Source organism: Vespula pensylvanica, chromosome 2 (genome assembly GCF_014466175.1).
Source record: "Vespula pensylvanica isolate Volc-1 chromosome 2, ASM1446617v1, whole genome shotgun sequence".
In the NCBI taxonomy this organism is placed as follows: Eukaryota; Metazoa; Arthropoda; class Insecta; order Hymenoptera; family Vespidae; genus Vespula; species Vespula pensylvanica.
In genome coordinates, this window is record NC_057686.1 from 11,642,712 (window position 1) to 11,665,601 (window position 22,890).

General features: G+C 31.6%; 5 protein-coding genes and 1 long non-coding RNA gene across 12 annotated transcripts in view; 3 read left to right on the forward strand and 3 right to left on the reverse strand.

Moving 5' to 3' along the window:
* Positions 1-1,382: 1,382 nt before the first annotated feature.
* On the reverse strand, positions 1,383-9,885 carry LOC122638166 (uncharacterized protein PF11_0213-like). Of its 3 annotated transcripts, none has more exons than XM_043830926.1 (4): positions 9,521-9,885; positions 4,229-8,525; positions 4,054-4,148; positions 1,383-3,973 (listed from the first exon to the last, which is right to left on the reverse strand). In XM_043830926.1, the coding sequence occupies exons 2-4, from the start codon at positions 8,469-8,471 to the stop codon at positions 1,988-1,990; spliced, it is 6,324 nt and encodes a 2,107-aa protein (XP_043686861.1). In that variant the 5' UTR covers positions 8,472-8,525; positions 9,521-9,885; the 3' UTR covers positions 1,383-1,987. The 3 variants fall into 3 exon arrangements, with proteins under 3 accessions (XP_043686861.1, XP_043686862.1, XP_043686860.1); XM_043830927.1 differs by lacking the exon at positions 9,521-9,885 and adding an exon at positions 8,742-9,247; XM_043830925.1 differs by lacking the exon at positions 9,521-9,885 and adding an exon at positions 8,684-9,247.
* A 151-nt stretch (positions 9,886-10,036) lies between these two features.
* On the reverse strand, positions 10,037-11,326 carry LOC122638173 (diphthine methyl ester synthase). Its single transcript, XM_043830942.1, has 4 exons — positions 11,057-11,326; positions 10,759-10,935; positions 10,362-10,686; positions 10,037-10,270 (listed from the first exon to the last, which is right to left on the reverse strand). Exons 1-4 carry the CDS (start codon positions 11,189-11,191, stop codon positions 10,053-10,055), a joined length of 855 nt encoding a protein of 284 aa, XP_043686877.1. The 5' UTR covers positions 11,192-11,326; the 3' UTR covers positions 10,037-10,052.
* Positions 11,327-11,393: 67 nt separating this feature from the next.
* Positions 11,394-11,866, forward strand: LOC122638177 (essential MCU regulator, mitochondrial). The gene has a single exon (XM_043830948.1). The coding sequence runs from the start codon at positions 11,565-11,567 to the stop codon at positions 11,835-11,837; it is 273 nt and encodes a 90-aa protein (XP_043686883.1). The 5' UTR covers positions 11,394-11,564; the 3' UTR covers positions 11,838-11,866.
* Positions 11,867-12,248: 382 nt separating this feature from the next.
* Positions 12,249-13,027, forward strand: LOC122638178. The gene is made up of 2 exons (XR_006329365.1): positions 12,249-12,315; positions 12,526-13,027. It is a non-coding gene; the product is annotated as an uncharacterized LOC122638178 (long non-coding RNA).
* A 139-nt stretch (positions 13,028-13,166) lies between these two features.
* LOC122638168 (protein flightless-1) lies at positions 13,167-19,899 on the reverse strand. 2 transcript variants are annotated; one of them, XM_043830928.1, is made up of 22 exons: positions 19,405-19,899; positions 19,116-19,226; positions 18,622-18,860; positions 18,373-18,534; positions 18,079-18,299; positions 17,746-17,962; positions 17,424-17,665; positions 17,223-17,314; positions 17,053-17,123; positions 16,742-16,988; positions 16,431-16,616; positions 16,034-16,345; positions 15,767-15,939; positions 15,518-15,644; positions 15,321-15,443; positions 15,043-15,246; positions 14,823-14,944; positions 14,493-14,744; positions 14,273-14,399; positions 14,017-14,199; positions 13,814-13,927; positions 13,167-13,742 (listed from the first exon to the last, which is right to left on the reverse strand). In XM_043830928.1, exons 1-22 carry the CDS (start codon positions 19,465-19,467, stop codon positions 13,608-13,610), a joined length of 3,723 nt encoding a protein of 1,240 aa, XP_043686863.1. In that variant the 5' UTR covers positions 19,468-19,899; the 3' UTR covers positions 13,167-13,607. The 2 variants fall into 2 exon arrangements, with proteins under 2 accessions (XP_043686863.1, XP_043686864.1); XM_043830929.1 differs by lacking the exons at positions 19,116-19,226; positions 19,405-19,899 and having other exon boundaries at positions 18,373-18,493; positions 18,586-18,759.
* Positions 19,900-20,264: 365 nt separating this feature from the next.
* The window catches only part of LOC122638169 (tubulin--tyrosine ligase-like protein 12), a 3,575-nt gene continuing 949 nt past the window's right edge, over positions 20,265-22,890 (forward strand). The window contains exons 1-2 of one of the 4 annotated variants that reach the window (XM_043830931.1): positions 20,265-20,391; positions 20,635-22,890. The exon at positions 20,635-22,890 is cut by the window's right edge and continues 949 nt beyond it. In XM_043830931.1, coding sequence (XP_043686866.1) covers positions 20,636-22,501 — 1,866 coding nt within the window. In that variant the 5' untranslated portion in view covers positions 20,265-20,391; position 20,635 and the 3' untranslated portion in view covers positions 22,502-22,890. Of the gene's footprint in view, positions 20,534-20,634 lie in introns of all 4 variants that reach the window. The other 3 variants (XM_043830934.1, XM_043830933.1, XM_043830930.1) reach the window with 3 other exon arrangements.

Sequence of the window (22,890 nt, forward strand, 5' to 3'; positions counted from 1 at the left end):
TGGTTTATAAATGAGAATATAAAGGAATGAATCACTAAAACGTTAATAAAACATAAATCGATCGTTATGTTGCGATTTCAGGAATCAACATCGAACGTGATTTTATAAAGGAAATTTTTAATGGAAAATATATAGAGATAACATAGACTTCTTTTTTTCAAAGATTAATGTCATAGTTATAGATTTTTTAATGTAATAATTATAGCACCTCGGTGTAGGTAAGATGAAAAAAAAATGTTGACGAGAAGGCAAGAAAGACGTCACGCTTGTATCATCGGTTCCAACTTTCTTGGCGTCACTTTATCGAAAATGTTCGTTCTCTCGGCAGGATATAAGTATATAAAAAGCCCACGTGTATATCTCCTCCGATGTATCTTTTCATAGATGAATTAATGCGTGACGTTAAAAGACGATTAACTTGCGATCGTGAGCTCACTATATGGAGGTGGTAGTTTTATTCGGTTGGTACAAGAATGACGTAGAACGTAAAAGTCTCCCGATATCTATCTATAGACATCAGGTGCACGCTCTCAATGTACATACGTGCCTTCGTTCCACCCTAGACGCGTGATTAAGTCGCTAATAATAACCATCGGAACGTTGATAGATCGATTCTGCGTCATACCGAAGGCAAAGGAAGATGGCATCGATGACAATTTCTTTCATCGACGAGTTTGCTTTACATAGCCTTGGATTTGATTCGGTGTTAGAAATCGAATCAATCATAAAAGGAAATCTTATATCGATTTTACAAGAATATCTAGAACGACCTGATCGAATAGAGGAGATCGAGAAACGTCCAAGTACATTGTATCTCTTTTCAAAGCATTAGATTCGATAGTAAACAAATCGTTTATTCCGAGCTAATAGCCTTGTCATAGCTATCCAGTTAAATATAACTCTATATAAGAAAGTTCACTAATATTAAAGGAGTTTGCTTTTGATTAGTCGTATTGCCGTTCATCGAACGCATAGCCCCTCAGGCTTGATATATCCAATTTGTAATTTTAGAGCAGGTCGTTTACACGTGTGCACTACTCAAATTTACTGCGTATTTTTCATGGTTTTGAACAGTATGCGTAAATCGATACTATCTTGATGCGAGTCATTTCAGTTACGAGTCAAGTCAGCATTTAGTCATCAGGAAAAATATAATCCTGCCGTTTCTAAAATTATTCTTATTCTTAAACATTAATCATTGTGTTATTAACATTCAATGATATATACGATTCATTTAGAAATAACGCGTTTTTAATAAGGAAACATATTTTTATAATATATGTTATTTTTTCTATCGTAGGAAACGTATAGAAAATAGTAAACGTTTCTATTTTATATCTCATTCTTATCGTTGTTAACTCTGTGAAATTATAACAATTAAAGATAATTAAAGTATTATTTTTATTCGATACATTATCATGTACCACACACAAATTCTACAGTGAATGTTTTACGATTTTATCGTTTATTACGCGTTGACTATTACAAACGTTAGATTATTATAGTCGTATCTAATTATAAGGTTACTGGATCTATCTAGTTCGCTGAGAACTGTATTAAAACTTTTGCTGATTATCCCAAGTGTAATAAGTGTGAACCAATGAGAACTGTCGACAACTTTCAGTAAATAGAATGATATTCACGCTGATGTGTGAATATTCGTACATGGGAAGAGAGAATTAAAATGGCGATATGGTCATTAACAGTTTAACGAGCATCACAGCGGCTGCTAGAAATTATGTAACGAAGGGAACTCTTGCTAAAAAGCATCTATGTAATAAACAAGTTGTTAATAAAACTAAATAAAATATCATCGATTGACCTTATCTCGTGAAAAACGAAATTTCATCGTTATCGTGATCTAATTAAAAATTTCTCTGATTAGATCGTAATAAAAATAATATTCTTTTCGCATAAAATGTATCTTTATTATGAAGAAATATTTGTATATTGCTCGTTTTATGTCAATTTATGATAAATCGATATATTATTCTTTTTTGTCATATGATTTTTTTACGGAATCATCTGAACAAATTTCTATCGTTTTGGCCGATGATTTGTCTTCTTTATTGTTCGAGTGATTCGAATTCTTATCTTCGTCTTCCGAAATTGATTTTTTATTTTCATCTTTGTCATTCGAACTTACTTGTTTATTTTCATCCTTGTCACCCGAACTTGCATCTCTATTTTCATCTCTATCATTTGAAATCGTTTCTTTATTTTCATCTTTGTCATCCGAACTTGCTACTTTATTTTCATCTTTATCTTCCGTACTTGCTTCTTTATTTTCATCTTTATCATCCGAACTTGCTGCTTTATTTTCATCTTTGTCATCCGAACTCGCTACTTTATTTTCATTTTTATCATTTGAAATTGTTTCTCTATTTTCATCTTTATCTTCCGTACTTGTTTCTCTATTTTCATCTTTATCATTTGAAATTGTTTCATTTCTATCGTCCGAACTTGCCGTTTTATTTTCATCTCTATCATCCGAACTTGCTGTTTTATTTTCATCTTTATCATCCGAACTTGCTGCTTTATTTTCATTTTTGTCATCCACACTTGCTGTTTTATTTTCATCTTTACCATCCGAACTTACTGTTTTATTTTCTTCTTTGTCATTCGAACTTGCTTCTTGATTCTCATCATTATTAACTTCTTCGTTCTCCGAAGGAAGATTCGTAATCGTTGATAGTTCGATCGTTTTCCCATTTGCATCATCAATTTTTTCATTTTCAGATAATTGATCGTCATTGTCTTTTACCGTTTCGTCTTTATCTTCAACATTATCTTCTTTTGGACTCTTCGATAATTCTGTGCGTTCGTCACTTTCATTAGTCATTGTTGACGGTCTTGTAGATGCAAGAGTAACGCTTTCTTTTGTAATCGAGACGTTATCTTGAGTTCCAGTTCCTTCATGTTTCACCGTAATCGGAGTCTGTACATCTACATTATCAGATTTGTTTAATAATTCCATTGAATTCTCTGAATCTATTATTGATTTTCCAATAGATTCACGATCTATCGTAGCAGATTCCAAGCTGGTAGGATTGAAAGAAATGTCTTGAAGTTTTGACATGGTCGTACTGTCTAGACTACTAAGTTCCTCAATTAATACACCTTCCGGTGTTCCAGGAAGGGCCAGAGGTTCTCGTAGGCTTTGTATACTATGATCGTTGGAATGATCCTCGTATTCTTGCACGGTGTCCTTAACGTGACTTGATTCGTTATCTTCAACACTTGTTATGAAGTTTAAGTAGCGATTTTGTAAAGTCGAGTCATCCTTGACAGGCCGTGTTCGATCGTCGTTGGCATTTATATTCATATTCGCTTCGAATATTACGTTCGAGTTCGTACCTACTGAATTTGGAACGATATCTACGAGTCCTAACATGATGGGTGTACTGACTTGACCTACTAAAAGTTTGGTCAAGTCTTTTGGATGCAATCCACCAAATAAACTACTTAAATTCTTTACAAAATCTGATGGAGTTCTATCTATATTTTCAATATTTTCGTAATTATCATGTTCCTTTGATTCCGACGTTAAATCAATAGGTGACTCGATGGTACTCTCTTCTCTCGTAGATTTTATTTGCTGATCGATTAATTTTTCTTCTGCACCTTCATCTTTACTTTCATTTTGAGAAAGACTGCTACCTTTTGTCATTTCGGTAGATTCTAAAACAGGTAATGGTAAACAGTCATGAAATTCACCAGTATGTTGAACTCCACCCGATGCAAAAGCATTTTCCGTCGATAAAGTGTTTCTTTGCATAGCATCTTCACGGCGAAGACATTGTCGATGTTTTACTGGCATTGAGACTGCCTTCGTTATTGGTATGTTTCCTTTCTCCTCGACGATTATCACGTTCTCTGATGTAGTTGTCGATGATAATGCATTTGTCGATTTAACCGGTGAGTCAGAGATTGTTTCTGATACAGACTTAAAATCAATGACTCGTGGCTCTTCCTGAATAATACAAATATATTAGAATGCAACGAAATTTTAAATATATTAAAACATGTCGACGATATATACATATAACTTACTGTAACGCTTTCCGGGATAGATGGTACACTATCTAAAGTAGAATCAAGACGATTACTTTCTTGAAGTCTCTTTCGCGTTAAGAAACCTCGAAGACCTGACAAAATAATAATATCCATTCGTTTTATACAAAATAATGAAGAATATTATATTAAAAGCAAATGTAGATATATTTACCGGCTTGAATTTTCGTAACAGCCGAGTGAAAAGTTGTACTGCTACTTTCCGAAGTATCCTCTTGGCTTTTAGTTGGCATAAGATCCGTTACGTAAAAGTGATATTCTTTTTTCTCAGACGATTTCGTATCGAGCTCCTTTGTTTCGAATTCTTCAAAAGCTGTCACAGAGGTATCAGATCTTACGTTGTCATTTAGACTTCCATTCGAGTGATCTTTCTCCTTCTCGTTATCGCTCGACTTCCTCGATTCCATTCCTTCAGAAATATTTTCTTTCTCGTCTTTAGTACTTGTGATTTCTTTTAAATTTTCTGCCAAAGTAGTAGAACTTTCGCTTTTGGGAGACATCGAATCTTTACATTCTTTCTCATTCTTATTTTTTAGATTTTCTTCTTCGACGATCGTCAAAATCTCTTGATCTTTGATCGTACCGTTTGAATCCAAGGTTTCGTGAGACTTCTCCTCAAGATTATCTTCCGAAATGATTGGAGTCTTTTGAGAAGGAGAACGATTTTCGGCACGATCAATTTCTATCAATTCTTTCGCTATTTCTTCCTCGGTGTCTAGATCAGCCGCATTTTCTTCTAGTTCTAAATAGCCGAGAGGCGAAGAGTCGCTTTTAATAGTATCACGTTGTTTAACGTTCTCAGATAACACAGGCTGAGTTTTTCTTTCGTTAGAAGTAACCAACAGTTCCTCTTCGTTTCTAATCATTTCTTCGGGTGAAACCGAATGTTCTTCCTTGTTTATTTCTTCACATTCTAAATTAATTAAAGAAGTTTCAATTTCCATAGGTTTTTCGTCCATCGAAATCGTTTCCATTGCCGAAGTATCCTCTTTGTTAGCACTATCAGAATTTTCTTCTTCCTTCGTTTGAGCGTCATGTTCAATGTCAGCTTTTTCTTTCTCCGACAAAGTTGGCTCCGTTAGCGATATAGTTTCGTCAGCATCGTTCATTTTAAATGATGATATTGTAATGTCACGTAAAGAATCCAAATTTAATTCCGGTACTATTGGTCTTGTAGGATCCAGAGATAAACTATCGGACGAGCGATCGGTTATCGTAGTCTCTTTAACTTCATTTGTTGATTCCGAAGTGCCATCGGCAGTTTCCGTGCTTTCTTCACCTTCTAAAGAATTTTCTATTACGTTAACATTTTCGATAATTTCCTCTTTATCATCGGTCCGATTCTCTAATTCTATTTCTGTTTCCACAATGGGAATGATTTTTGTCTCGCTCTTATCATTCTCATCAGTCTCGTCGTTTTCTTCATTCTCTGAAATATGTTCCAATAAAGGCGAATGATCCTTTTTCATTTCTTTCTCATTTTTATCATCTTCTTCTTCATCCGTTAATTTCACTTGTTTCTCTTCATCGTATTCCTCTTCTTCTTTGATACCATCGAGATCCTGTCGAACTATAGCAATGTCATGACCAATTTTTATACCACGAATGAAATCAATATCAACGGTAGAACATTCTATTTGTTCCGGTTGTATGTATTCGCCGAAACTTTCCACGGCACGTTTTCGTCTTTCGTCCCGTAGTTCAACGTCTTCTTCTTTGTTATCGAGATCAAATTCTGGTGTGGCCGGTGATCTTTCTGGGATAATTACCGTCGTCACAAAATCTGGAATTTCAACTGGAGAACCTTCCGTGAGAATATACGAAAATGGAATCTCTTTTGGCGAGGAAGATAACGAAATACGAAGCAAATCGTTTATTTCTCGTCCGTTAGACGATAATGGGGAATTTTTATATTCATTAGTGATATCTTCATCGCCAATAGTTTCAGAAATTTCTTCAATATCTTCCACTTTGTCACTAGAATCATTTACTTCTGATTTATCACTTTTGATTTGTCCCGTTGATTCATTCTCGTTCGCCATAACAAGTTGCGCTACATCTACATCATCCGATTCCTTTTCGGATTTATGTTTTATCTGATCGACGAGATTTTCATCCATGTTATCGTTCGATTTGGACGTACTTATCGGAGATTCTTTTTTCGAACCATTTAAATCAAACGTTTCTTCTTTAATTATCTCTTTAACTTCTTCTACAGGTTCTTCTGCTTCTATAACGATCGAATTTTCTGAAACTTTATCGACGATCATTAGTTTTGGACTTTTAATTTCGTCCTTTCGAATGGAGTCTTCGAAAGAATCTATCACTTTTTCGACGTTACGTTCCATCTCTTGAATCTCCATCAATTTTTGCTTAAGTTCCGTTCCCTCTTCGACCGTCGAAAGATGAGAATCGAGCGTAGCTGATTGTTCATCTTCCATCGGTGGCTCCAAAGAATCTGGAGTCGGAGGAATATCGACGATATCTGGTGTAACGTTTAAACTGTCTTTGAAAATTTCTTCCACTTGCGTGTCTTCTTCTAATATTTTTTCATCAAGAATTTCGTCAAATTTCTCGGTTGTCTCCTGAACGAAACCTTCCACTTCGTCATTTGTTGTATCTCTCGTGGAAGACGTTTCTTGCTTCATATTATCTCTATCGGCGGGTGTCATCGGTACTTTTAACGCGTCGTTGACATTCTCTAACATTTTTCTTGTCGACGTGATATCTTCCTTGATCGACGTTGATAATTGCAATATTTCATCTCCAAGATCGCCGTTTTTGTCGTCCACCGAATTATTCTCTTTCTCTTCTAACCGAAGAGACGAAGAAGAAACTGAGGTTTCGGTTGTCATAGTCGACAACGTTGGTAACGTCATGTCGTCCTTCTTCTTTGGAATCTTACCGGTGTCCGGTGAAATTGGTGGCAAAATTAAATTGTCTGACTCGTTACGTGAAAGACTCCTTGAATTTTTGGAAGACGCCGGTCTCACAGCTGGCAAGATAATCTTGGAATTTCCTTCTAACGTCGAATACCTGTTCTCTTCTTCGTTTGAATGACCATTAGTTGATTTGGACCGGTGATTTACATTTTGAGACTTTGGATAACATTTCGACGAAATGCCCTCTAAAATGTTTTGAGTATTCATCAGTCTTCCTTCCAAGGTATCGTCTTGTTGTTTTCTAAAATCTGTTGAATCAGCACTGGAACTTCTCTTGCTACGATGTCTTTGCTGATCTTCGTTCGATCGAGTATCACTTTCCGAAGTGTTAGGTCTACTTCCACGTTTTTTCGATTTTTCTGTATTAAAAGTTGATCTTTTTGATTTCTTTGATAAAATGTCGTTCTTGAGTTCCTCAACTTTTTCTTTAATTATCGGTATGTTTCTATCGATTACGTCTTGAACTTGTTCTACGTAACTCTTATCAAATTCATCGGTATTTTTAACAGAACCGAACGTACAAACAACATATTCTTTCACTTGATCCATACTATGAGCTTTGGATAATTCTTTTCTATCCGGAAGAAACTCGGAAAAACTATCTTTCCTTCTCCGTGACCGGCTCGATCGGCTCGAATTTCTTTCGACGCTTTCACTACGACGAATCGTCCTCTTATTTATTCGTTCTTCTTCAAAATTCTGTATTAATTCGGCACGTTCAGCTTTCCCCGTAGATTTCCTCGATATATCGCTAATTTGTTCTTGAAATTGACTATCGTTCGAAGAATCCGTGCTCTTTTCCCTTAAACTACCACTTAATCTATTTTTTCTAAGTTCCATCTTGATATCCTTCGTACCAGAGTTACGAGTTAAAACCGTTGGTATTTGCGAAATGATTTTAAGCGTTTTCGCGCTACGATCGAGTCTCAAAGAATCATTATTATCTGTTGCTTTAAGATGATCTCTCGAATATTCTTGACTAGTGTCGGAAGATCTTCTTTTTTCTCGTTTATTTTTCGTGCTAGAAGACGATCGTCCATTCTTTTCGTTCGCAAGTGCTCGGACCTCCTCGGTGCTTATTCTCTTCTCTCCATCTCCAAAAATATTTCGATGCCTTTCAAGAACTCTTGCCGTTTCGTTCAAAGACCAACCACTAGTCGCACCGATGTCCTTCGTCGTTCGTTTGCTTTTTCTAGATTCCTTGCAATTGCTACGTCTTTTGATTGTATTAGAAAAATTATCGCTCGTTTTCTTACCGACGACATCGTATTGTTCTCGAAGTGTAAGCAACTTCTCGAAATGACGAGCAGCGAAAACATAAATGTCTTCGGGACGTTGTCGTAAGACCTCTCTCGTTAAACTTTCCACTACGGCTGCCAAACCCTGAGGTACTCTTGGTGCTAAAAGAAATCCCATTTCGTAGGGATCCTTCGAACGTTCTGTCGACGCCGCCATTTTATTGATTTTAATATATTTTCTTCGAGAACATTTAGAATCGCTTAATCATTCCTGAAACATTTATTTTATAGTACATAAAATACTGATTATTATATTATACATTTTGTTATTCTTTTCTTTATTTCTTTTTTTTTTTTTTTTCATATCGATTTCCTACCGACGACAATTTTTTGTTCATCGAACGAACGAATTTTTTCAAAAATGCTTACTTTGCACGTATTCGACTTGTTCAAGGTCACGTACATGACCCAGAAAACTAGCGTTAACCTTGATTATTCCCGCATACGAGCGAACGCACAGTAGTATACATCGACCAGTTAGGTATTTATAGCCTTTGCTCTTTTCTCTCCCTTTCCTACTTGTTTCCTCTATCCTATAGATACAAATTAGAAATAATTTTTTTATTCATCGATACGATTTAATTAAACGAAAGAAAAAATTGGCATCGAATCGTTTCGTAAAAGTTTCATCGTTTCGTTCTTTAATAATAATTATTAATTAAAGATGAAAGATCACGCGAATGTCACAACGTCGATGGTATATATATGTGCTATCTGACAAGTATATACCGGCTAATGTATCACCTATACCTGACCTACGGAATAATCGATGCGTGTAATTTTAAGAGTAGTTCTTATATATTATAAACGAAATGATAAGAGATTATAATCGTTTTTAATTAAGTACGTATGTGAAAACGTATGAACATTTCTATGTTAATCGTAATTCAAATTTTTAATAACGAGAAAGTACGAAGCGTTATTTTATCGTTAAATAAATAAAAAATGAAATATTTTTTGCGAAAACAATAAAAAAAGAAAAAGCAATCTAAAACTCTATCGATATAATCGTTTCATGATAAAAGTAAAGAATCTGATGATCCGATCATTGGAATGTTTCGTCTTATTTGAAAAATCTCATAAATTTGTCTGTGATTGTCTCAGAACTTTCTATAAACATATATGGTAAAACTAACAATTTCTATGTCTAACCGATTGTTAGTGTAAATTCTCTAGAAATTGTTTAATATTAAAATACGAATGTACCTGTTGGAATTTTTAAAAGGACAGCGTTGATTATTGAAAGATAAGTTTGCGATAAGTATTTGATGGTCTTCGAAAGTCGGAAGCGTGTAGAAGAAATAACAACGTCGTCGAACCAAGAGTTAACCTGCTCGACTGAGAGCGGTCCTTCCACCGTTGGCCGATTTCACCTGTGCCGCAGGAACGATCGATGTCTTTCCATCGATTAGTCAGAAACTACTTGCTTACGTGACACAACGAAGAACTCGCGAATATCTATATATTTACGATTTGTCATGCGTAGACTTTTTAAGATTACTCGGACAATGTATATAATCAATAAATTCTAAGAAAATATTTATAATTTGGTATTATGTAACAATGGAAGAATACATATAACGAAGGAATTATATTTTTACGAAGTTTCTTTAAGTATAAATGAGTAATCTTGTAGTCGACGTTCGATAAAAATTTTTTTTCATAATTAAATATTTACAATAAATATAATAAAAAATATATACATTAATCAATTGTTCATACATTTTTAATATTTTAATTATTGAGCTACCGATTCGTCAAATTTTGTTTTATCAATAGCATATTGTCGTAAGAAACTAGTTTCAAGAGGATGTAGTTTCTCAGCTGGAATGATTAAAGAATGAAGAGGTTTTCCAAGATCAATTTCTTTCATTTCTTGCAACGAACAGGCAATTATATTCTGATCCTCCGATCCTATTCTAGCTAATCCCACCACTAGACTATGTTCTGTGAAAGCTGTAACGTATAAATGTTTTATGATATATATTGCAGGGCATGATATAAAATATTAACAATATAATTAATATTTATAATAATATCTACAAACCTAAGCTTTCATTGCCATCCTTTCTCTTTTTTTCTAATATGGAAGATAATTGATTGGATGCTTCAGCTACGCTCATATATTTTGGTGGCATATAAACTTTTTTCTTGCTTAAAATACTTTCCAATGTAGGCTCTTTTACTTTGATATCCAATAGGCACAAAGTATGTAAGCCTCTTTCTCTGTTAGAAGCAATTTTATCATAGAAACTATCAGGTTGCCAAGTTTCTGTCCAATATGGAATAGATACGGTTTCTCCAAAAGAATACAATTGTAAACCGCAACAACCTATAGCGCTTAAGATGGATGCATTATGGATTACTTTTACCTAAAATTGATTGTTTCAATTATTATATATCTTTCTTATTAAAAGTATTTAAAAAAATAAAAGTTTATATACCTTAGCACCTTTCTCTTGTGCTCGTAATACTAAATCTGTATGCGTGGTTGCACCAAATGGATCTCCAACAACCAAAAATGCTATGTCTTCGTTCTCTACATTCGACAGTATTAAATCTGCATCACTTTCTACTAAGTCACGGTCTGCGATGATCAAAGAACAACCATAAAAATCTTCCTATTAAATTTAAGTAAGATAATGATTTTTTCATAGTCAATCATTTTTATAACATATATGATAAAGTATTTATAATCTTTATATCTATTCGTCCATTTTATGTTAGTATTATTATACATACCAAGATTTTTTGATCTACAGAAAGAATTGACGTATAAGATTCCAAATACACACGACTACATTTTCTTATTATTTCAAGACCCTTAACAGTAATATCTTTTGCATCGCCGAGTCCTAAGCCGATCATGTACAACATTGTTAATTATCTATTTTTTGTTAATTAAATTTTATATTTCTTCAAATATAAAACCATGTGTTTTGTTCACGTGTGTATATGATATCTTATACAAAGAAACGAAAAAAAACATGATTGGATACTACTGCGCCATCTGCTGTTACAAGTACAAAATTAAAATCGTAGGTAGCTGTAAAATTGAAGTTAGTCTAACGATAGCAGCCATATCGAATTAGGTTCAACGAATTTTTAGTGCTCGTTTCAACTATTATGTGCTTTATTCCTATTGCATCGATTATTAAATATTTATATTGATTGATCAGAATACTTAAAATTAATTTGATTTATATTTTAACGCTAAAGTCTTCTTACATTTACGATTACTCTAATCAAAATGATTTTACAACGGTTAACCTCTGCATTGACGAAAGTACGCATTTTGAACGGATTTATGGGTGAAAATAAAACAAATGTACGTTCGAAAATCACTACACCATCAGGTGCTATTCTTCCTGAGCCGAAACGAACCCCATTTGGTTTCGTACGAGTAATATGCGGAGTAGTATTAGGCTTGCTTGTAGGTGCTACTATTAGTAAGAATATGGCCAATTTTCTCGAAGAGAATGATCTCTTCGTCCCATCAGACGATGACGACGACGATGATTAAAGTAGATAAATCTAATGTATTAGTTGTTGGCAAGTATCTAGTCTTTATATCGCTATTATATTTAAGTAGAATTATTTTTACGTACTAGTATTAATTTAGCTATAGTTATCTTATAATTACAAAGTACCTTTGAGTAGTTTTACAAGAATATTTAGAAACACTTGATTGTTTTTAATAATTATATGATCTTTACGTATAACATTTCACTGCAATAATAGATATAGTAAATTATTTTAATTTTTGAAAAGTCGTCTATTATAACAATTATATAAATGTTAACGATAACACTGTAATGTTAATTATGATATTTTGTTGCAGAAAATAATCTCAAGAGAATTCAAAAAATAATATAATATTGCGTTGATAAAAAAAGTATTTGCTTTGCCTTGATATAAAACAATATTTATGATTTAAATTAATGAAGTCATAATTATATTCTGTAATTTAATACAAATATTTATTTATACAAATAATAAAGGTTAGTATAATACAACTTGTACAAAATGCATATACATACATATACATATATATATAATTTTTTCTGTACGCTTGTAAATAAATTAAGATATTAAATATTCTATCGATCACAACATCATGTTAAAATTCACATCCATGCATTTATTGACTCATGTTAATACGCATGATGTCATATATATAATGAATATATCAAATGCCTTTTTATTTCCAGTCTTTGCTTGATATACACAAATCTATGTGAGAATGCAGGAATATTTTGTGTAATATACAAGAAAATCTATAAATATTAATCACTCTGTGTATACTGTGCTTGGAAGCAGAAGAGATTGATAAATCATTAAATAAGAAAATGATAAAGATTAAAAGGCTTTAATATAGTTAAATTATAATAAAGATATATCCAGTTTGTATATTTATAATTTTCTTTAGTAAAATATTACTTTCTTTGGTTATTATATATATAAAAAAAAAGATTTCTAAAATCTACAAAGTAGAAATTATAATGTTTTAAGAAATTATTGAAATGTTTAAATTAATATTTTTTGATACTCGTATTTTACACAATTTAGTTTACACTTCTAAAATAAATGTATGTTATACTTTGCTGATGTGTGTGTTGTATTTTAGGAATGAAGTCATTTTATAATAGCAATTTTGCGTAGCTCTGTGAAGTGCCAGCTATGCAAAATAAATATACTGTTGTCAAAATAAAATATGTAGTATCATTTACGCATCTTTTTTTTTTTCATATGTATGGAGACAAAACATATGAATAGAAAAAAACGTACTTCTTTAATTCCAAACGTTTAGTGTATATATGTATGATATGATATCCATTATCCTGACCAATGTTAAATATATTTTTAATCACAGAATTGACTTTAAGTAGAATGCACGTGTATAGAAGGCTGATCAAGACCACTTTAATCAAAGCAAATAATTGGTATGAAAAATTTTCAAGCACACAAAGTGAACTCGATTACGATATTTCGATTACTTTTTCATACATGTAATGTTCAATATAATATTAAAATACTGTGAATTTTTTTAAATAGATTCATATGTTATATAGCTTAATATAAAGTGGCATTAAATCACATTAGAATGTACAAAAACAAAATATAACAACAAGTTCACATCATCAATTCTGGCACTTGCATGTTGCTGATACAATTACTAAATTCAACTGATGAATTTAGTTGAAGTTGTAATATAATAAATTAAGAATATAACATTGCACTCATCTTTTAAGCTAAAAATAATAGCAATACCTGCCTTTCTTCTATGTAGATTTTATTGAGGAGTTCTTTTATGTTGACTCCAGCCATGAAAACATTTAGTGAATCTTCGTGACTCTTTTCCTTTAGCAGTAAGAAATAATTTACGCGGTTTGTTTGGTTGTTTAACACGCAGATGTTGTATATATACCTAAAACATAAAAATGAATTAATTGTTTGCTTACAGTAAATTAACAAACTATTTTATTAGAGGTAATTTACCTGAGCTGATTTATATGCAAGTTTGATTTCTACTTCTGAACAGCGAGTCCCTAACCAGAGGAATACTTGTTCACCATTATCTAGTATCATTATATCATCATCTGCTAAATCATCCTGAAGACAATAAATATATTATAATTATTTAAAAAATTTTTAATTCCTTAAAACAAACATAATATATATATATATATATATAGATTTACTTGACAAAAATCAGTGCATTTTTCACTGATAGTAAAATATCCTTTTTCATTAGAGCACCTAAACAGTCTTGTGTAATTCATATATTCTGCATCAACGTCATATGGTTTTTTTCCACCAAGTGCAACCCAGAAAAAGTTATCTGGCTCTTCGCCTTCATTTAATACTTGCAAACTAATCCAAGGCTGTTTAAAATCAAAACATGTGACTTAAATTCTCAAATATAAATTATATTACTTGTGAAAATTAAAAACCTACATTGTTAAACATTTCTTCAGCAATTTCTTGAATTAAACGTGCTTCGTCGCTGTCCGATTTAGAACCAATCCATGCATAAACTATACCAGTTTCGTCATCATTGTTAAATGGTACATTTAAAATGTAACTGAAAAATAATTAAAAAATTGAATTAGAAAAGCAAGAAATCAAACCTTGCAATTTTATATAAATGTAAAAATTGCAAGATTTTATTACTTACCAAAATGCAGAGTTTAATAAACTGGAATCTGCAGGTATTTGTATTAATCTAGTACATAATGCACTGCCATTACTTCGTAGATGATAAAATTCGACTTTGCTTGTACCAGGAACTTTTGGTTGTTTACGTTTGCCTTGATGAATTATAAATTTCCTTTTGAAATAAGCCATGAATTTTAAATTCTCTTGTTGTTGATGTGTTCTAACTACTTCTAAATTTTCACCAAACAATGATTTAAATTTCTTTTGTAAACTGAAAATATTTTATTTCTTTTTTAAATATATGTTACTTATACGTTTTCTTATTATACAGTAAGAAATTTTTTTATACCTAAATGTAAACGTAAGCCAACCCATGTTTCCAGCATCTCTACCTTGCCAAAAATATACTGTACACTGATAATCATCTTCGTATTGTTCGTCACCGTCTTCATTTTCTGCTACATCTAATGGCTAAGTCATAAAATATAAATACAGTTTAAATTATATAAATTGTATACTTATTTATATAATAATGAGTAAAATATATTTATCATAAGAATTTAATTTACCATCCAATAGCGACACAAGAAAACATAACAGTCACCACTATAAAAATGACCAAGTTCTTCTTCTGGTAAACGCACAAATTTTCTTCCTTCCAATACTAGTGCTTCCATTCCTTCTAAATCGTCATTCCATTCTGTCATAAGCTGTTGTGCTTCAGCAGCCGACATTGCAGGTTGTCGTGGCATAAAAAGAGCAGCTAAGTCTGCCTATGTATTTCAAAATAATTTTATGCTTCTATATTTTACGAGATATTTATAAAAATATATTAACATATATTTACTTTCGTTTCTTGTTGTTTAGCCCATTTGGTAAGATCAGCACCAGTTTTAGCAACTGATTCTGCAGTTCTAGTAAAATCTACCGCTATGACTTCATCCCAACCAGTAAACTTTGACTTAAAGACCTGATAAATATATAATTATCTTTTGTTTATTGCTGATACAAACAAAGTAATAAAAACATTACAAACATTTATACCTGAGATTCTGTGCCTTCTTGTAATCTTGTTACCATAGCATATTCTGGTCTTTCTATCATATTAAATAGTTCTTGAGATAGTTTTACAGCAGCAGCTCTCACTAATCTAGTCGATTTCTTTCCAAACCTTTATTAATTAATTAGTAATTAATTTAAATCAATCAATCAGCAGAAGATAACATTTTTGTATATTGGAGACATAATATAAGATTTGTATTATAAAATTAAGATATATATATAAATACTTACCAAACGTATACATCGAGATAACAATCTAAGATATAAACATTGCGATTATTTAAAAGATTGTTCATCAATTTTCCATGAGGTACTTCAACTTGTGGTAATTCCAAATATCCCATACCAAGTTGAACTTGATAAAGACGAGGTGTTACTGGTATAAAGTCTGGATCCACATGTTCCTGATACAATAAGAAAAGTATTAACATCTTTTCCTAATTATTATATTTTAATCATTATGGATTACTATAGTATATGGAAAAAAAAAAAAATTACAATTATCGTTTTAGTCTCTGAAGTATCCTCTAAGCCTAGATTTAACAAGAAATCCTCTGATTCCAAGTTCATAACTTCTGTTATTATTTCAGCTTTGTTCTTTCTTTCATTTTTGTTGATCTTTTCAGCCATTAGTCTAGCTTTGGATTTTAAAGTACTCTTCGCTTTTTTTCCATACCACATAAATATTTTATTTCCTGTGTCCAGCACAAAAACATAACAAGGATCTAAAGATTCGAAACAAACTGGTACTGGTTCCAAATGAATAGAGGCTCCAGCTGCATGTACTCGATATAAACGTGTTACTGCAGGCTATAAAAGAATATAATGTTTATTAACAACTTTATTAAATTAAAAATATTAGATAATATTTTTATTAATAATAATATCTACGTACAGTATCTTCTACCGTATAAAAACCAGAAGAAGTACGGCCACCTTCAATATACGTTATTTCAGAATCAAAAAGTATAAGAAACTCGTCCGATTCATCTCCTTGTTCCTCCCTTATGGTACGACACTGTGCTCCAAGATAATTACGTAAATTTACAGCATGAATTGCAGCACAGGCCCTTTTGTCCAACTATTCAAAGCGAATGGAAATCAACATATAAAAATTGCTTTAAGAACACATTGATACAATTAAAATAAAATTCTCAATAATATGTAAAATCGAAATTTTATAAAACAAATATTATATATGCATACCGTTGCTTTTTCTCCTATCCAGAAATATATTGCCCAATTCAACGATCCACTTTCATCGATACTCGTTTTTAATACAATGTAACAATCACCTTCATAGAATTTACCATGTGCTACTTCCTCTATTTCATTAGGTAAAAAGTTTTCAATTTCCCATATTGATAAACCTGGTATTTGTCCTGCATCTTCATCAAAAAATTCTGAATAATCCAAAGGTGGCTTTTCAAGAGTTTCATCCCATCTCTTAGGTCTGAAAATACAATTTCAATAAAATTTTATTAATTTTTTTAAGACTAATGTGATCATTTACTCACTTTAGTGACTCAGCTTTAGTATCATCGCATTCTTTATCTTTGTTTTTTTCTTTTGCAATGTCTTTCATACCCTGTAAAGTAAATTATAGATATATTTTCGGAAAAAATTAAGATGTAATTAACAATATACGTGTGTGTACGTATGTGCATTTTATTATATTATATAATACCTTTAGTATTTTAGCTTGATCCTGATCTGCTTCTTCTTGATCACGTCTTCTTCTTAATCTCATTTTACGAGCGATTGGGTCTTTACTGCTATCTGCATTACCAAATCAATTAGCAAAATAATGAAATGTTTTTTTAAATAATATACACATATAAATAATATATACGTATATATTAAAGAGAAAAGCATTGCATATACGTACTAGCTGTTTGTACCGGTACAGGTACATTGGCACCAGCAAGTCTTAATTGATGTTGTAAAGAAAAATCAATATTATAAAATTCAATGCCTGATCCTCTTTGTACTTCTGTTGGTTTTGGTGGCATTACTAAATTTGGATTATCTCTTAGATCCAGTTGTTCCAAATCAGTAAGAAGATGAATTGCATCTGGTACAGTAATTAATCGATTTGACGTTAATATTAGCTTCTTTAATGAGCCACATCTACAACAAGAATGATGCTATATTATTTTACTTTTTTACAATAACATATTAGTTGCACAATTACTTATATCGTTATATACCTGCACAATCCTTCAGGTATCATTTCTAAATGATTATTAGCAGCTGAAAATACTTGGAGAGATGATAGTTTACCAATTCCAGAAGGAATTCCTTCAAAATCTATTTCATTATCGTTTAGATATAATCTTCTTAAAGTAGAAACTTTGCAAATGGAAGCAGGTATGGCAGTTAGTTTATTTCTACATATATTTAATATTTCTAATTTCGTCCATAATTCTGTAAATAAAAATAATTATCTCTACAACTACAAAATATATAAAACATTATAATATATACCATATTCAATTAAAATAAATAATTAATGTGAAATCCATACACATAAATATATTTACCAATAGCTGTTGATAATTCTGTTATTTGATTATCATTCAAATTTAATCTACGTAAATTTGAAAGCGAATATAAGGCATCAGGCACTCTTGGTAAACTATTTTGTGATAAATCTAACTCCTGTAAATTCGTAAGAGTCTCAAGACTTGATGGAATATTATTTAATGTGCGTTGAGTATCACGCATTTGTAATGTAGTTAAATTCATTAACGATGGAAGTTGTCTAAATTAAACAAAGAAATCATTTTACATATATCATTAAAGATTGTGATGTACGATTAAAAAATCTTACGTACCTTAACTGAAAATGGCCTAAAGGATTATGATTTAGGTTTAGTGTCTGTAAATTTGCCAAACGTCGGGTTTGTGGTGGTAACGTCTCTAACTGATTGTTACTGAGATCCAAAAATAATAGGTCTGTTAAGTGAATAAAAAGCGTATTCGGAATTGTTTCAATACTACAAATAGAAAATTGTACATTAAGCACAGTTGATGTATAAGTTGCATACGTTATTGTAATACTTTAAGTAATATTAAAACCATACTGATTATAACTCAGATTTAGATTGAGTAAAGAACGTGCTCTTTCTAGGCCTTCAGGTACTTCTTTTAAATTATTATGGCTTAGATCTAATGTTGTCAGTTCCTCTAAATGAAATAATTCTGCTGGTATACCACTTGACTTGATATTATTATGTCGAATGTTTAATGTTCTAAGACATCCCAGTTCTGTTAATTCTCCATATAAACGTTCCAATTTATTTTTAACAAGTGAGAGATGTTCCTATATTCAAAAATATCATAAATATAAATATTCTCACACTGCTATATCAAAATTATATATATAAATATTATTTAATCATTATTATTATTATTTTTGGTTAATGATCCAATATAATAGATTTTTGTAATTAAATTATCTTCTAATTAATATTTCAAATATATTTAAGGAATTATATTTGTTGAAACAAAAGAAAATAATAATGAATTCAAACGTATCATGCTTTCATTTTCATTATCTTAAGTAAAAATCATTTACCAGTTTTAGTAATTTACCCATTTCTTCAGGAATTTCTGTTAAATTTGTTTTATCTAATTTTAACCATTGTATTCCTGTCATCAGACGAACTGATTCAGGAAATCTACCATCCTGAAAATAAACAATTACTTTAGTATAGCATAGGTGAAACTAAAATCATATATTTATTAAGTGATATTTATATACTTTTCACATACTTTGTTTATATGTTTTGTGCATAAAATTATTATTTTTTCCTTTCTATTATATCTAATTCTCAAGGTATTAAAAGCTAAATATATTTACTTACTCCAAAATCGTTACAGCTAAAATCTACTCCCCGAACAAAAGGTAAAACTCCTGTATTTGCCATGGTTTTCAGAGTACAATTCTTTTTGCTATATATACACACATATATATAGCAAAAATATATTATCTAAACTATTAGTATATAATAATGCTGCATGTCACTGGAAACCACTTTATTATCGTATTACACTGAGGTTATATTCGGTAGAATTTATGGATACAATAAATGACATTTAATTATTTCTGAAGTATTGTATAAAACAGCTAATGTATGAAAATTCATATATAAATGTTTATATTATTTTGCTTGACATATACTTCAACGAGTATACTTAATTAAAATAATAAGCATAGATTAAACCTAGGTTATAAACCACAAATTGCAGATTTACACCGGACACAATAAAGCAGAATAAGCGTATATATACATATGTCCTAGATCATATATAAGGATATGAACTAATATAGGTGACTGTGAACAGTGATGAACAGTACAATGATCACGTAATAGTGAACTTTTTAAAGTCATGTTTACAAGTATCGTTTTTATTGTTGTGCATCTTTTAGGGGATATTCGCTATATGCAAAAATTTCCCTAACTGTGCATTATTAAGATTTGTTTGAGAATTATATCTAAGTATGGTGATGATTAAAAGATCGTGCTTTAAAAGATAAAACAACGATTAAATATTCGAAACTTGTATATATCATTGTATTTGTAATTTGAATATTTGAGAGAAAGGCGCGATTGTGCGACATCTAGCGATTTATTGGGTAAAATGACTGATAGTCATATTATTTAGTTTGCTCTAGGGAAAATATTTGTCGTTATGTTTTTAGTCATATAAAAGATGTCTCAATCTTGTAACGTGATTCGTCCTTCTTTCTTATTTTATTCCTAGTTTGATTTTATAGAATAATATATGAAGTCTAAAATCTATTCAGTAGGTTGATAGGTACCGTATTGATTCGAGGTTGTAGTGGTTAGGTGAATAAAAAACGATGTCTATTTGAACTTTCTTTTCAGATTCTTCAATAATAATTTTGATAATATCAACATATGAAATATATAAGTAATCTACAGTTCTCAAGCTAATATGATTTATCTCAAATTTTTCTTATCATTTTCTGTAATCTAAGTTTGATAATCTTGCAATTTTATTTTGTTAATATCTTAAGCAAAAGTATAATTTATTATTTATAATATAGTTTTTTTTTTATTTTTTTATAGAATGGATGGCATTGGGTTATATCATACATTTTTACAAACACATCAACCGCAACTTAAGTCTTCCGGAATACCAAAAATATTTTGGGAAGCTGTATTTAATAAATTAAAAAATCAAGATTTCGATGCTGGTCTTGTATTTCAATTAGCAAGAATCGATTATGAAGACAATGAAAGAGAACCAATAGATCCTGTATGGAAATTATTTGTTTCTGCAGAAAATGGTATCTCTGTGAGAGATCCAAATAATATATATTTGGTGGATCATGCATGGAGTTACGATACCCTTCATGCGAGACAAAATTTAACAAATGTACCAGGCCTTTTAGACCGAATGTGCTCTCTTATGGGATATGATATTGAAAATGAGGAGCAAGAAAAGATTGAATATGTATTGAAAGAAATGTGGAGGTATAATCAATCATTTTCTTTAAACAGTGGCTCCGTAGAAGATAGAATGCCTATTTGGTATATAATGGACGAACTTGGATCTGCTATAAACCATAGTGACGATCCTAACTTTAGAACTGTACCATTTCTTTATTTACCAGAAGGTGTAACATATACGCTTTTATTTCCTGTGAAGAATGTAAAGTTCGAAGAAGAAGTTACCAGAGATTTTGTGGAAGGTCAAACTAATGATTTGAAGAAAAGACAAGCGTTATTATTACCATGGGTAGATAATTCTTTCGTCAATAAAAGTTTTATTCAAGAGAAACCAAACGAAGACTATTTTCTGGCTGGTCATATATTAGAAAATATGCCAGAAAAAATAAATGTAGAAGCTATTGTACGAAGACCAAATGAAAAACTTAAAGTTTATTCTCAATATAATTATGTAAATAATTATTTAACGGATTCTGCGTTTGAAATCGTAGAAAGGGAAGAAGATGCAGATATTTTATGGTACACATCTCATTTCAAGGAATACAAAGAATTAAGTATTCGTGCGCCTCATGTTTTTGTGAATCAATTTCCTTTCGAAAACGTTTTGACAATAAAGGATCTTTTATGCATCGTATGTAGACGCAAGGCATTAGAGAAATCTTACGATGCGGATACACTCGAAACTTATCCGGTATGGTTACCAACGACATTTAATTTGAGCACGGAATTGGTACAATTCGTCGCGTATTTTGAACAACGGGAATCGAAAAATTTAGAAAACTTTTGGATTTGCAAACCATGGAATTTGGCAAGAGGATTGGATACTCATATCACAAGCAATCTATTCCACATTTTAAGACTACCTAGTACTGGTCCGAAAATTGCACAAAGGTATATATCAAAACCTGTATTATATGATAGACCAGACGTAGGTTTAGTTAAGTTCGATATACGATACGTCGTCATGTTAAGATCTGTCTCACCATTGAAAGCATACGCCTATGCTAATTTCTTCCTGAGATTTGCTAACAAAGAATTTGCTTTAAACAATTTCGACGTGTATGAACAGCACTTTACGGTGATGAATTATTCCGAAAATACTCAACTTTGCCATTTGAAATGTGCTGATTTTATTCTGGAATGGGAAAAGCAGTATCCTGATTACCCTTGGACGACGTTTGTCGAGCCAACAATTTTAAGCATGTTTAAGGACGTTTTTGAAGCCGCAGTCGCAGCACAACCACCGAAAGGAATTGCTCATTCTCCTCAAAGCAGGGCCGTTTACGCCGTCGATTTGATGTTGGAATGGAAGAAGGATAAGATGCAACCGGTTCTTCTAGAAGTTAATTTTGCGCCGGATTGTAAAAGAGCTTGTGAATATTATCCAGACTTTTATAACGATATATTTAGATGCCTTTTCTTAGATGATTATCATTCTGACGTCTTCCATGATTTATTCCCGGTATCATCGTCGGACAATTAAATATTGTTATTCATTGGACTCTAAAAACAAAGTATAACCCAAGTGTAATCCATTTTCATAAGTATCGAAAAGCTATTAGCGACAGTAGCAAGAATATTGCTGTCGCAACCAAGGGCGTTTATTTATTTAGAATACGAGAGCCTTGCATTTCGTATGCGCTAATGAGGAGAAGTAGCTATGGTTAATCTGTATATACGAGCGTTAAAGGTACATCTGCAACCTGAATTATTCGTACCTTGCATAAATTGACACTACTGTAGGAAGTCTGCCGCAACACTTAATGGAATAATAAACGAGGAAACAATTAGAACAGTTTCATGACATAGCTCATGGTCACCATGTAACCTGGTGCTCTGGTACCATAGGGTTAGACACTGTTAATGGAGAAA

Excerpts from the sequence above, each read along its gene's own strand:
- LOC122638166 (XM_043830926.1), bottom strand. The coding sequence starts at position 8,471 with ATGGCGGCGTCGACAGAACGTTCGAAGGATCCCTACGAAATGGGATTT. Across the intron at positions 4,149-4,228 it reads TGTTACGAAAATTCAAGCCG|GTCTTCGAGGTTTCTTAACG; the intron begins GTAAATATATCT and ends TTATTTTGTCAG. Across the intron at positions 3,974-4,053 it reads CTATCCCGGAAAGCGTTACA|GAAGAGCCACGAGTCATTGA; the intron begins GTAAGTTATATG and ends TGTATTATTCAG.
- LOC122638173 (XM_043830942.1), bottom strand. The coding sequence starts at position 11,191 with ATGTTGTACATGATCGGCTTAGGACTCGGCGATGCAAAAGATATTACT. Across the intron at positions 10,936-11,056 it reads CTGTAGATCAAAAAATCTTG|GAAGATTTTTATGGTTGTTC; the intron begins GTATGTATAATA and ends TAAATTTAATAG. Across the intron at positions 10,271-10,361 it reads GGATGGCAATGAAAGCTTAG|CTTTCACAGAACATAGTCTA; the intron begins GTTTGTAGATAT and ends TATACGTTACAG.
- LOC122638177 (XM_043830948.1), top strand. The coding sequence starts at position 11,565 with ATGATTTTACAACGGTTAACCTCTGCATTGACGAAAGTACGCATTTTG.
- LOC122638168 (XM_043830928.1), bottom strand. The coding sequence starts at position 19,467 with ATGGCAAATACAGGAGTTTTACCTTTTGTTCGGGGAGTAGATTTTAGC. Across the intron at positions 17,666-17,745 it reads ATACCTGAAGGATTGTGCAG|ATGTGGCTCATTAAAGAAGC; the intron begins GTATATAACGAT and ends TTCTTGTTGTAG. Across the intron at positions 14,945-15,042 it reads TCTTGTGTCGCTATTGGATG|CCATTAGATGTAGCAGAAAA; the intron begins GTAAATTAAATT and ends TTTATGACTTAG.